At 52.7% G+C, this 12,441-nt stretch overlaps 1 protein-coding gene across 6 annotated transcripts in view; it reads right to left on the reverse strand.

Annotated features, from left to right (window-relative positions):
* Positions 1 to 444: 444 nt before the first annotated feature.
* Positions 445 to 12,441, reverse strand: part of RIMS3 (regulating synaptic membrane exocytosis 3) — a 38,401-nt gene continuing 26,404 nt past the window's right edge. For all 6 annotated transcript variants that reach the window (XM_073233737.1, XM_037002318.2, XM_073233736.1 and 3 more), the window contains 4 exons: positions 10,751 to 10,863; positions 8,443 to 8,544; positions 7,987 to 8,126; positions 445 to 6,439 (listed from right to left, as the gene is read on the reverse strand). In XM_073233737.1, the coding sequence (XP_073089838.1) occupies positions 6,227 to 6,439; positions 7,987 to 8,126; positions 8,443 to 8,544; positions 10,751 to 10,863 (568 nt within the window). In that variant the 3' untranslated portion in view covers positions 445 to 6,226. The remainder of the gene's footprint in view (positions 6,440 to 7,986; positions 8,127 to 8,442; positions 8,545 to 10,750; positions 10,864 to 12,441) is intronic.

Genomic DNA, 12,441 nt, shown 5'->3' on the forward strand with positions numbered 1-12,441 from the left:
GGTATGGCTGAAATAAACAAGGCTGCCCCAGCTATACAACTGCACATAACTTCAGGACCCAAGAGCTCAAAGAAAAATGAACAGTGGGTCAAAAGCAGTGGCCTTAGTGCCATCATCCCTTCCCTTCTATTTGACTCTGGGCCTCCCTTGCAGAGTCTGTGGGAATAGAAGGCTTTCAGGGCTTGTAGGCAGCGACCTTGGAAGACAGAGCTGAGAAGCTGCCTGGACATATCAGATTCCATGGCCCCAGGACATCACTGTGGCAGCAGAGTTCCCAAACAGGACTCAGAGGCCCAGGTCAGATCTTTCAGGCCTTTTTCTGACATACACAGCTCTCTGCTGCCTCTCAGCTAAGGCAGCCTTCTCTTCTTTGTTTTAGTTACCTGGAACCCTGTTTTTTCTTTCCTGTAATTCAGAACTGTCTCCAGAAAGCAACACATGAAACCATTTTCAAACCGACTTTAATCATATTTTGCTGCCCAAATACTGTACATGCAGAAGCCATGTGAAGAATTTTCTCAAGGGAATTGGCAAGAATGTCATACAAAACAGCCGGCAGTCCTTCCCAGCTGTCCACCTATCACCCAGGAGCCACAAGTTTGGAAAGATGCTGCACATAGAAAATGTATAGAGCACAGATATAAAAGGCTAATTGCTTCTTATCTAAACAGTGTGCTTGTCAGTCCCTATCAGCTATCTCTTTCTTTGCAGGATGCATTTGGAAATTCTAAAAAAGTGGTTCCTGCCTCTTGTGAATTTACATTCTAAAGGAATGGATAGAACAATCAGGCCAGTGTTCCCTATGAAAGCAGCCACTCTGCCTGCTGAGATGTCTGGTAAAACATTCTGGAGAGAGGAGTGAGTTTAAAGAAGCAAAATACTTTGAAGGAAAATGACTTCCCTCTCTCCTCCCATCAGAGAGCATTTCCTTTCAAACTCTCAGATGTTCAGTGTCCCACTGATGTCACTGTAGAAGCAGAAATGAGGACTGACGCAGCCTCAGCTGCTGGTGGGGATACTGACCTGTGCAGGACGCAGCTGAGGATGTGACATCACATCAGCACCTTGAAAACTGTCTGTTGTAGACAACCCTTAACGATTTCTCACCAGTACACAAGGAGAGAAGGGGGAGAATACACCACAAAGAAGTGGAAGCAGAGTCTTTAGTATTCCCAGAATTCTTGTCAGAAGCAGCATCTGGGTGTGGACAGATGAGGACCTGCGCCGAGCTTGGCCACCAGGGGCAGGGAGAAACCAGCCCCTGGAGCCAGGTGCACCACGCTCACAACCCTCATCAGCTCCAGATCAGACTTTTACAACCTGGAGGGAACCATGGTGCAATTAGCAAATGCTCCGATTTTGCAGATGAGGAAGCTGAGGCCCAGCAAGGTGAAGAGACTTGCACAAGGTCACAGTTTCTGGTGAAGCTGTTATAACAGACTCTGATTCCCTGTAGCCAGCTATCCAGCCATTGACCAAAGAGGTGGTGCTTCCCCAGGCCCTTTTCTGTTAGCCAAGCCCCTGAGACCCAGTCCCAGGGACCTTCTTGACACTGGTGTGAACTCCTTGGGAGGCCCAAGGCCCTGTCCTTACTGGTCCACTTATGCTCTCAAACCAGTCTAGGCTCCTGAAAGAATATAAGTTTCTCTTACTGGCCTGGTTTCCCTCACAGGCACAGCTGTACTGGGCCCACAAAAGCCCAAGCTCAGGGTTGGGGGAGGGGGAGTTGCTTTGCTACATGGAAAGATTAAGCCCTTTGTCAGAGAACAAGGCCCCACCAGTGGGCTTGCCAACACCCCTGCCACATTTGGGCAGCTCAACCAGCAGAGTTGGTGCCCAGGGAGGCCAAGTTGCTCTCTTTGGCATCACTGACATTGCTCTGAGATGCTCAGGCACTCTTTCAAAATAACCCTTTCCCAGCCAGACCAGACCAATCCAGCCCCCATCAGGCTACACCTGAGTGGATGGGGCTCCCCTGCCCTTAAGTCATGATTGTTCTGTTTTGTCCCAATCTCTTCTGACCTGAGTGAAAAGCAGACTTGAGGGGGAAGGCAGGGGACGAATCTACGTTCCCATCTCCTCTCTGATCATCCAATGAACAATAATCCAGTATAAGAAGCATCATTTTAAAGAGCCTCTTTACATGTCAAGAGATTGGAGGGGAAAACGCTGAGCAGAGGGAGAGAAAGGTAGGAGTCGGCAGGGAAGTAGGCCTTGTCATTTCCATCTCCTTGCAGCCTCTGCAGAAGTCTGGCTGGACAGCCTCCCAGCCCTGCATGATGCATCACCTCTCTCCACCTGGGAAGGACACCTGGTTGACACCAACATCAAGGCAGCCATTTCTCGCACGGAGTTAGCACAGCGCAGGAAGCAGAGAAACAGAAGAGCAGCCTTCCTGAAGCCCTGCTGCTTTCTGGGCCAAAGAAGATGGGGAATTGGAGGTATTAGGAGCTCTGGAGCCCCAGCAGTAGAGAAGCTCAGTGTCTCCTGGGCAGTGGGGTGTGGAGCAAGAACTCTGGCTGCATGTCAGGGCTCCTGGTAATGCAGTCTAAAATTGTGCTACATTTCGTTTCCAAAGAAGTACCTCAGGAGGCTCTGCTGTCTTTACAAGTCGGGGGTTCCCTGCTCACCTCAATGCTCACGGTAAAGAAGAGCTCAGGCGTGCTTGTCCTGGTTCACGTCATGCCACTGGGAGAACTGGCTTGACCTCAGTGCTCTAACCGGCAGTGAGCCCACAGCTGATGAGCTACATGGGTGCCTCTTCCTGGGGTTCCAGGGTTCTGGCTCAGCCCCATGAACTGCTGACAGTGCCTGGGACTTGATGCATAATGAGAACCTCCTGGGTGCTCCTCTCTTAAGAGAGCTGGGTGGTAGAAGAGACGGGTTGGGGGAGCGCTGTGGAGATGGTTCTTCCCTGAAGGATCAAATCTCTCCTGTCAAACCAAGACTTGGCCCCGCCTACTGGAGCGTAATTTATAGCAAACGCTCATCAGCCTTCCTGTGAGTGGGAAGGCATCCAGGAAGGAAGTGGGACACGTGGAGCAGGGCATAAACGTGGAGACAGATGCTCTGAACCTTCCCTCACGGTTCCTCCTGCAACCCAGCCTTGCTGTGGGGCCGCTCCCATCCCTACCGCATTTCCACCCCTCCTGCCTGAGCAGGGGAAGAGGGAATGCCAGACAGCACCATCCTGCAATCAGCTAGGGGTTCTCCCCGGGGTCAGGGGGCATTCGGAGCTGGAATACTCTGCCTGGCAGGGGGGTGGTCCCGGGTGAGGGAGAACCCTGGGGATCCTGGTCCTTCCTACCCCGCCGTCCTTCCTTCAAAGGATAGAGGCTCCCCACCCCAGGGGAGGCCAGGAGTCCACTCGTGCTGCCTCCTCTCTTGGGACAGGCTAGCTCTGGAGCAGCTTCTCAGACCAGCCCCTGCCTGCGGGGTGCTGAGAAACTCCATTCAGTCTCACACATACTCACCTCATAAGGTGAAGGGGGATAAACCAGGTGGAGATTAGTTAACTTATTTGGTGCAAAGGGTTAAAAAGAAGAATTCCCCAAGGTCAATTGAGGGGAATTAGTTCCCCCTGGAGAGGTGGGCTGGTGGAGTGACTTAGCATCTGGGCAGTTTTGGCAGCTGGGGGGTGTAGGCAGGCCAGCCCAAGTTACCAACACAGCAGAGCACCCTCTGCGAGGACTTCCCCTGCACCAACCAGCCTCGACCGGGCAGGGGTGCCACCCACAGCCACCCAGCCGTAGCCTCCCTGCTGACACTGTCCTCCTGGGCCCCCAGAGGTGAGGGTGCCACCCCCATGCCCCGAGGGTGACTGCACGGTCTGGGTGTCACCACTCGGTGCCACATCAGCAAAAGTCTACACTACCCTGTGGAGCACACATAGTCCCACCACTCACTCCCCACGCGCAGACCGTCTTCACTCTCTCCTGAGGGCAGCTGCCCTGGAGTGGATGCATCATGGACAGGCCACGAAAATACCCTTTTGCCAGCAAGCTTCCTCCCTCTCCCCACCCTAGGGTCAAAGAGTTCAGAGCCTTTTGCCTCATTTTTAGAAACATGAGAAATGCACGCATTACCCAGTCCCAACAGTGAAGAGAATTTCTGCATAGGGAAAAGGAGGAAAGATGGCTGCTGCCTCCCCTCCCCTCAGCACAGTGCGGCCCTCATCTGTGAGGACCCCAGGGTGGAGGCCCACGGAGGACAGGCTCCCAGGCGCTCACTTAGTGCCTCTTCTTACTGCCCTCACCTGCTTTTTGTCTGTGGGCAGGACCGCTGGGGTCCTGGCTTCCTCCCCTGGTTTTTTGGGGGGTGAGGTTACAGGGCTCTGGCTTCAGCCTACTGTGATCCCTGCCAGAAAAGGAGGCCCTTCAGATAGAGATGGTTTTACCTCCAGAAAGCCTCTTTCTCCAGCCCCCTCAGAATCCACCTCCAGGCCCATCTGGCTTTGGTTATGAATGGAGTTCAAGTGCTCAGGCCCTGAGACTTGAACTCCCTCACTGGGTAGCTCCTCTCGGCCTCACGTATGTGGGTTAGAGTCATCACAGCACTTGGGGATGATGTCTGGGGAAGAGGCACAGAGACAGTCCTCCTTACCTTGACCCCTCCTGCCACCTCTTTCCTCCCCACTAGACATGGGCCCAAGGGCTGCTATGTCCATCTCCTGGGCAACCTCTCGCCTTTCATTCTGGACCCAAGGAGGGAGAGGACAGATTTGAGCCTCCCTGTGCCAGACTTTAGGATTCCCAGCAGGCATCTCAGGTCCAGCCCAGGGACTGTCCCCACCCCCAGGGCTCAGCTGTCAAGTCAGGGTTTGAGTGGCTTTGGGAAGCTCCAACCAGGCAAGGGTGGAAAGAAAGCAGAGGCAGGTGACGCGCCCAGAGCAGGCAAGGCCACTCTCCAGAGGGCAATGGCGGCGCGCAAGGACGCAGGGAGGCTTAAGGGGTTAAGTATTGCTTGTACAGAGCTGGTGACTGTGGCAGTCTAGGGTCCAGTGCCAGGCTGTCTGTGGAGGCAGGAGGCTGCAGCCCAAGTGAGTCTGAGCTCCCAGACAAGGAACCTGGTCTGGAAATGAGAAAAAAAAAAAAAAAAAGAGCCCCAAATAATCAACTTTATGCAGCTAATCCCCAAAAGCCAGGCAGGATTTTCAGCAGTGACTCAGGGTAATGAGCCCCCACCCTCCTTATGCCAGCAAACAGCCGCGACCTCAGCATCTCCTCAAGCCAGGCCCCACCAGGATGAGGGAAGAGAGGGGTAGGGCCACCCTCAGGGCCTGGGGAGGTCAGGAGTGCCTCCAGGGACTGTCTGCTTTGACAGACAACATCCCCTCTGGGGCTGGCCTCCTGGATGTCAAGACCCTCCAGTCCACACCTCCTGGGGCCCACTGGGAGAGCGCCTTTGGCATGTCGGAGGTGGAGGTGTGGAGGGCGATGGGAGGTGAAAAACAATGCTAAAGGGAGGTCCTGGCACTTCCCTCTAAGGTACCTAGCAACCCCAGAACTAAGACTTCCTTGCATTTTGCTTGTAGGAAGGAGGTGACTCCAGTCCAAGGGAGAAGGTAGTTTCCAAGCCCGCAGCTCCCCAGGCCCTGGCCAGGGCACCAGGTGAGCTTTTTGTGCTACAGGTGCATTCAGTGGGAGGGGCTTCCAGAGCGCTTGGGTGGGGAGGAGGGGTATCAGTCCCCAGAGGGGCCTGTGTGTGGCCAGCTGCACTGGAGGCTACATTCCTCAAAAAAGAGCAGCAGTGCTGGGAGAGGCAACAGTGGAGCAAAGGACAAGACAGAAAACTGAGCAGGGACCACCAAGAGGAGGGACAGGCAGGGACATGTGGGCTCTGCCCCGGGCATGGGATCAGGCAGGACAGACCAATGGCTGTGTCCCCCATTTCCACCCATGTACTCAATGGGAGTCATGTCCACATAACATTCCTTTGGGTTTCTTTTCGAAGAGACACAGAGAGATATGGATTTCAGTCTATGACACCACCAAGACTGACTACACCCAGACAATGAATGGATATAACATGGTCACATACAGATAGACACACAGACACATGGACACGCACAGACACATAACACACCCACTCCTGTCTCCACTGCCAGCTGGGATGGGCCCAGTAGCCAACAGGCATGCAGCAGGGCAAGGGGGCCAGAAAGACATGAAGACTATGTACAGGTGAGGAGGTGGGGGTCACGCCACAGCCCAGCCTCTTCCTGAGGTCCTTAGGAGCATGAGGGGCTGGTGGCACTCTCCAGGGAGGACTGGGACAGGCGCCTGGTGAGGGATCCAAGTGTCGAGTCTGCCACTGAGGACGTGGGGAAGAGTTTATACCAGCCAACGACTGCAGCGCTCAGGTCCAACTCATCCAGCATGATCTGGGCCACGCCCATGAAGCACTTGTGGTCCATGCGGCCATAGTCGCCCCAGATAATCACCTGCCAGTGGGGAGAAAGAGGGAGCAGCTGAGCCACCTCCCTGACTCCAGGGCTGGGTAGTGGGCCCAAGAACCTATGTGTTTCTCCAGGGCATAGACAGGACAGACAGCCAGAACTCGGGCTGATTTCGGGCAACAACTTTCTAAGCACGTACGTAAGGTGTGCCGGGCTTGGCTTGAATGATGGACTTTATATACATTATCTCCATTGTCACAGCAATCTAGGTAGAGGTTCTATGTAGTATTAGTTCCACAAAGAGGAAACTGCAGCTCAGAGAGGTTAATTAACTAACCCAAAGATATACAGTAATTGGTGGCAGGGCTGGGATTGGAACCTGGGTCTGATGTCAGAGCCCCCCAGCATCCCAGATGACAGCCTTCCCCAGAAAAGAGCAGACTGAGAGTCCAGGACCTGGGTCACAGCTCCTGCTTAGCCACTGGCTCACAGTGGGGCTTGGGCAAGCCCAGCCCTCACTGCACCTCAGTGCTCCCATCTGTAAAACTGGGAGAGGAGACTCAATTAGCTCGGTAAATTTTCAAACTTATGTTTTTATTAGTGAATCCTTTCTTCAAAACAGAATCTCACAATACATAAACACAGACATCCAAAATCGCCCCCTCCCCCATGGAGAACCCTATAGTTCTGCAGTTCTTGCCATTTGCAACTCAAGAGCTCTTGCCATACAATGACTTTGGCCCAGAGGAAGAGCCCTAGTCAAGGAGTCATACAGTCCAGAGAGTCCCCAGCTCAAGCCTCTCATCTGCCAACCTTGTGGCCTCAGAGCCAAGGCCAAGAGCCACCAGCCACCCTGCTAACACTCAGTAAGTAGCTGTCTGTGTGCCAGGCACTATGAGAGGCCCTCTGCATGCCTCTCTTGTTCTTCACAGGGTACCACCCATAGATTATAAGTAGTCAAGCTGGAACTTGACTGAACCCAGAGACTGACCCCCACCATGCTCTGCCCCTACTGAGCCTCTGTGGGCCTCACGTGCTTCACCAATGCACCAGGCATGATGACCCCTGGCTCCCAGGACTGCCGTGAAGGGGGCTTCATGCTCACATAGCAGGGGTGAGCGTCACCCTGGCCTGGGCTCAACTTGTCTCTACAAGTTGCTAGCTGGAACCCCAGGCAAATCACTTCATCGTTCTAAGCCTGTTTCCTTATCTGCAAAATGGGGAGAATCACACCTACTTCACAGGATCACCTTAAGGATGAAAGATCACGCCTGGAAAGCAGCTAACACGGAGCCTGGCATGGAAGCAGTGCGCAGTAAACATAAGCACCAGGAGGAGGGTGACGGTGGGCAAACCCTGCCTCTACCTACCAGCTGTGCAACCTGGGGGCAAACGTGCTATCCCCTGAACCTGGGTTTCCTCATGAACTGATCAGGGCAAACACCTCACTGGGCTGTGGGAATAAATGGGTAACGTGCATCAACACAGCTGGTACAGTGCCTGGCACAGGAGGAATCACCCATGAAACAAAGTTTAATCACAACCTGGAGTCTTTAAGAGTTGACCTGCCCTGCTGGCCCCGTAACACTCACCTGCAGCACCTTGCCCTGGGGCCCCTCGTCAAAGAGCAGGGCCTGCTGGTACAGGGGATCGCAGGCCTTCTTGGCCACCTTTGTCTTCTTTTTGGCCAAGCAGGCCCCATTCTCGAGCAGGTAAGCCTTGACATAGGTGGCTGAGGGATGGGAGAAAGCATGATGGGGAGGGGCCCAGGAGAGACTGCTATGGCCCAGCCCATCTCTCGCCTCCGGGTGATCCTGGAGGTCAGCGGGGTGAGTGGAATGCGCTGAGCACTGGACGACAGGAAGAAACCGATGCAAACACTGACCCCTCCAGCTCCCCCACCCTCACCCCTGTTCACTAGCTTTCTAGCTGTGACTCCAGTGTCAAGAATACTGATTTGGCCAATGGCAAGGACCCAGAGTTCAGATGTACACCCTCCCTGGCAGGACCCCATTTCCAAAATCCCTCTCCCAGATGCTCTGCCTTACCTGGGAGGGATTTGGAGCCTGGTTTGGGGGTCAGGCCCCGAGCTTCGATCACTTCCACCTCCAGCTGCCCATTGCGGTCCATGATGGCAATGTGCACATCCCCTGCAAGGAGAAGAGGCATAGTCCAGGCAGAGCCAGACCCAGGGCAGGCCAGATGGCCACTGTGAAGAATGCCAGTCTGCAGAGGATGCCACACACTAGAAAGAGCACAGGATGGAGCAAACTGCATGCACCGTACCTGCTCTTGGGAGACCACTTCAAAGTGGCTGAGGAATGCTTCGATAGGTCCCTTGGGGTAGGGAGGGAGCATGACCCGCAAGGGGCACGCTTGGGTAACAACAAATGGCTGCCAAACTCCCATGTAAGTCTGGTTAACTGGGCAGCTTCTGTTTTACCAAGCAGAATAGTAAATTTGGAGACACAGCTTCCTGTGTCAGGAAGACAGAGGGGAGGCTGTGGGCTTAGTGGCTCTTGTTCACATTCTCCACAGCAGTCCTCAGCCACGCCCCTAAATATATGTCAAACACATATTTAAAGAATATAAGTTTGAAGAGATGTCAAGATATGACCCTGCCTAGGACATGAGGCCCTGCCTGGGAATGAGGGCCTGCTCGGACCCTTGCCAAAGCATGGAGGAGAGGCTGGTACATTTCCTGGGAGCAGATACCCGAGAACTCACTGTGCTCCCACAAAATGGATGTCCAGCTGGGGCAGGTTCTGTGTGTGGAGTCATGTCAGTTATCTGATTTCTAGAACTCTTAGCTTTGTTCAATGTGGGTTAGCAGAATTTGAAACTATGCATTAGTCACTTGTAACATCCTTGAAAGGGGTGCAGAATCATAAGCCTGGTGCAGAAAAATGACAATTGGTCAGACTTTGGGTTCAGCCACCCATTTTAGATTCTTTGAGCTATCATGCAATTGCTTGTATTTGCATACTTAGAAATATGAGGATTTATTACTCTCAGGAGACATCCTGGCCTTCATCCCCCTCCCTCTAGCTATTTCTGACCTCCCCACGGGAGGGCAGGGGGTGTGTCAGGAATCAATCTCACTGTAACTTCCCTAACAAGATGGGCAAATGCAAGCCTCTCCTTCCCAGCTTTGGACACCAGGGGGCAGGACACACAAATGTTCCAGAATGTGATGGTGCATTAGCTTTGAGAAGGTGGCTGGCTCCTCTCACTACCTCCCGGCCCTTGGCTGAGCCTAGGGTTGGGAAAAGCAGACTCCCCGGGCCCTTAGGAGCCCGAAGCAAGGGCTAGCTAGGAGTTAGCCACCAAATCCACCCCAAGAGCCAGATGAAAGCTGACGCTCACCCTCTGAGGGTCCCCGTGAAACCCTCAGACAAAGGCTCCCATGTGAGCATATTAGAGGAAGACAGGGCAGTGCATGGGGAAGAGTACTGGCCTGGGGTGGTACCCCAGCCTCATGCATGGCTTGTAGCAGGGCACTGTCTTTGCTTAGCTTCCTCATTTGCTGTAAGGTCAAATGCTGAACACTGTCCAAATGAGAGCTGAATACAGATGTCTGGGTCAGACACTGCCCAGGTCAGGCTGATGGGTAAGTGGGTAGAGGTGAGGAGGCATCTCTCGGGAAGCTGAGCCTAAGAGGAGCTGCTTAAAGCCAACACAGCCAGTATCTAAGGGAGAGAGGGAAGGAGCCAGAGCTGCAGCTGAGAGGACCAGGAACAGACTTCAGCAAGTACTTGCTGCTGCAGGGAAGAGGGATGAGAAATACTGAAAGGCTTCTAGGTGCCAGGCCCTATTAGAAATAACAAGTCAAATAAGACACAGTTCCTAATAACTAAATTAAATACTTCATGTAAATCATCAAATAGAACTCCATAAATTGTTAGATCACAGAACGAAGGTATTATTATTCCCATTTTACAGATGAGGAAACTGAGGCTCAAAGAAGGAAAGTGACTTGCCCAAGGACACAGATAAGCAGTGATAGAAAAGGCCATGAACATCAATGCTGTGATGAGTTTTGTCCCCCTTTTATGCTGGCACGGAGCACTGCCGGGCACACAGCAGGAGACGGAGAGTGGGTGAGTGTGTGGTGAAGTGAGGGAGGGAATGTGCTGTACACACTGCAGCAGGGTAGCTGAGAGAGGGAAGCTGGAACCCCACCCTCTCTGCTGAGGGGGGATTGATGATTGCTGTGCACACTTCTCACTGGCACAGAAGCCTGAGTGAGGACTCCTTTCTGCTGCCTGCATAGCACCCCATGGGCTCCCACTAAGCTGACCCTTTCTGCTGTGTGGCTGCCAGGACCCCACCCACCCTGCCCTCAAGAAGACTTACCCATTGGTGGAGTTGCCAGTGTCTGTCGCCCCACAATCTGGGCAGGTCCCAGCCCATCCAGGAAATCACTAAACTGGCTTTCGGCTCCGAGCCGGGTGGTGGGGAAGACGAACCTGGAGAAGAAGGCAGACGGGCACAAGAGGGTGTCTGGATGGCAGGGTGCAGTGACTCTGCCCCTGGGGCACAGGCATGCCCCTGTGCCTCGGTTTTCCCCTCTGTGTATACTACTTTGGTTGAGGACAAATAAAACTATTTATCTCTGCACACTAAAGAAAACTAATTTAATGTCACTTGAGAAAAGGGAACTAATAAACATAACATAATGGTGGTCTTCAGTCCTCAAGTACCAGGATTTCTAAGGTGACCCTTAAAAGGCAGGGCTTGCTGGATACCTTCCTCACCAGGGAATGTTAATGCTAAGAACCAGACACTTAGGCCAGAAATCTCAATGCCTGGAGCAAGTTCCAAAACCTGAGGTGTACTTGACCATAAGTTTGAAATCCAAGTCCATAATGTAAGGTGGTGCCCAAAATAGCAACTGAAACCAAAATAACATTGTTGCAGGGTTGAGATTAATGGCAATTGATGGTGGGTGGTCCATGGCTGGTGGCCTGGAAACAGTAACAAGACATGCAGTGATTGCAATTTGGCCAGGTGCCAACAGTGTACTAAATGCTCCATGTGCATTGTGTCACTTCATGTTTGCATCCACTCTGTGTGGCAGGAGCTATTATCCAACTTCACAGGTGACAGAACAGAGGCTCCAAGAGGTAAGAGATTTGCCTTGCCTGCAAGACAGAGATGATACCCAACTCATAGCGTTATAGTGAGGATATGGGCAGATGGCACGTGAAAAGTTCCCAAGGAAAGGGAAACAATGAAATGGTAGTTATTGTCGCTGTTGCTATCATCAAGGGCAAAGTGCTACTTGTTCATGTCCTCAAGCCTAGATAGATGTTCTGAGTGTGGCCAGCAGAGAAAGGACAGGTGAGGAAGGGCTGGCCCAGGCCTGCTCAGGGGCTCCTCCGGGCCAAACAATGTTCTAAGATCTTCTCGAAGAGCCCAGGCTCCTGGCTAAAGGTTCTCCCAGAATGAATGGCCTGTTGGACAGTTTGGCCTTGAGTTCCCTTTGGCCAGGGACAGGCAGGGAGGGAAGACGGGCTGCATATGCTTGTTGGAGAGGACCCATGTTTCTTCCCCAGGAAGGGGCTTTGAGGCCCACCCACTCCTGCTGGCCACAGTCAACTCATTCTTAGGAAAATGGGGTCTGAGGTTAAATAAACAGACTCATGAGGTCACAGAATTTTAGGAGCTTGGTATAGACAGTGTAGATTGTGAACAAAGGTTACAGCGTCAAAGAGCCTTAACTCAGATCGTGACTCCACTACCACTTAATAGCTGTGACCTTGAAAAAAGTACCTCATCATCCTCCTGTGCCTCGGTTTCCCCACTTGTAAAATGGAGGTAATGGTAGCACCAAAATCCCTCAGGGTTGTTGAGAGTGTTAAATGAGACACTATTTTTTATCTGATAGTGGCTGGTAGATCCGAGTAAGGGGCACTGATCTGAAGTGCCCAGTGATGCCCTGCATATGGTAAGATGCAATACATGCTCGTGGCTACTTGCATTCATAGAGTAGGCACAGTAGCGGGCATATGGTCATAGAATCCTAAATAATAGAGCCACAAGAC

This window comes from Manis javanica, chromosome 4 (assembly GCF_040802235.1).
Source record: "Manis javanica isolate MJ-LG chromosome 4, MJ_LKY, whole genome shotgun sequence".
Taxonomy (NCBI): domain Eukaryota; kingdom Metazoa; phylum Chordata; class Mammalia; order Pholidota; family Manidae; genus Manis; species Manis javanica.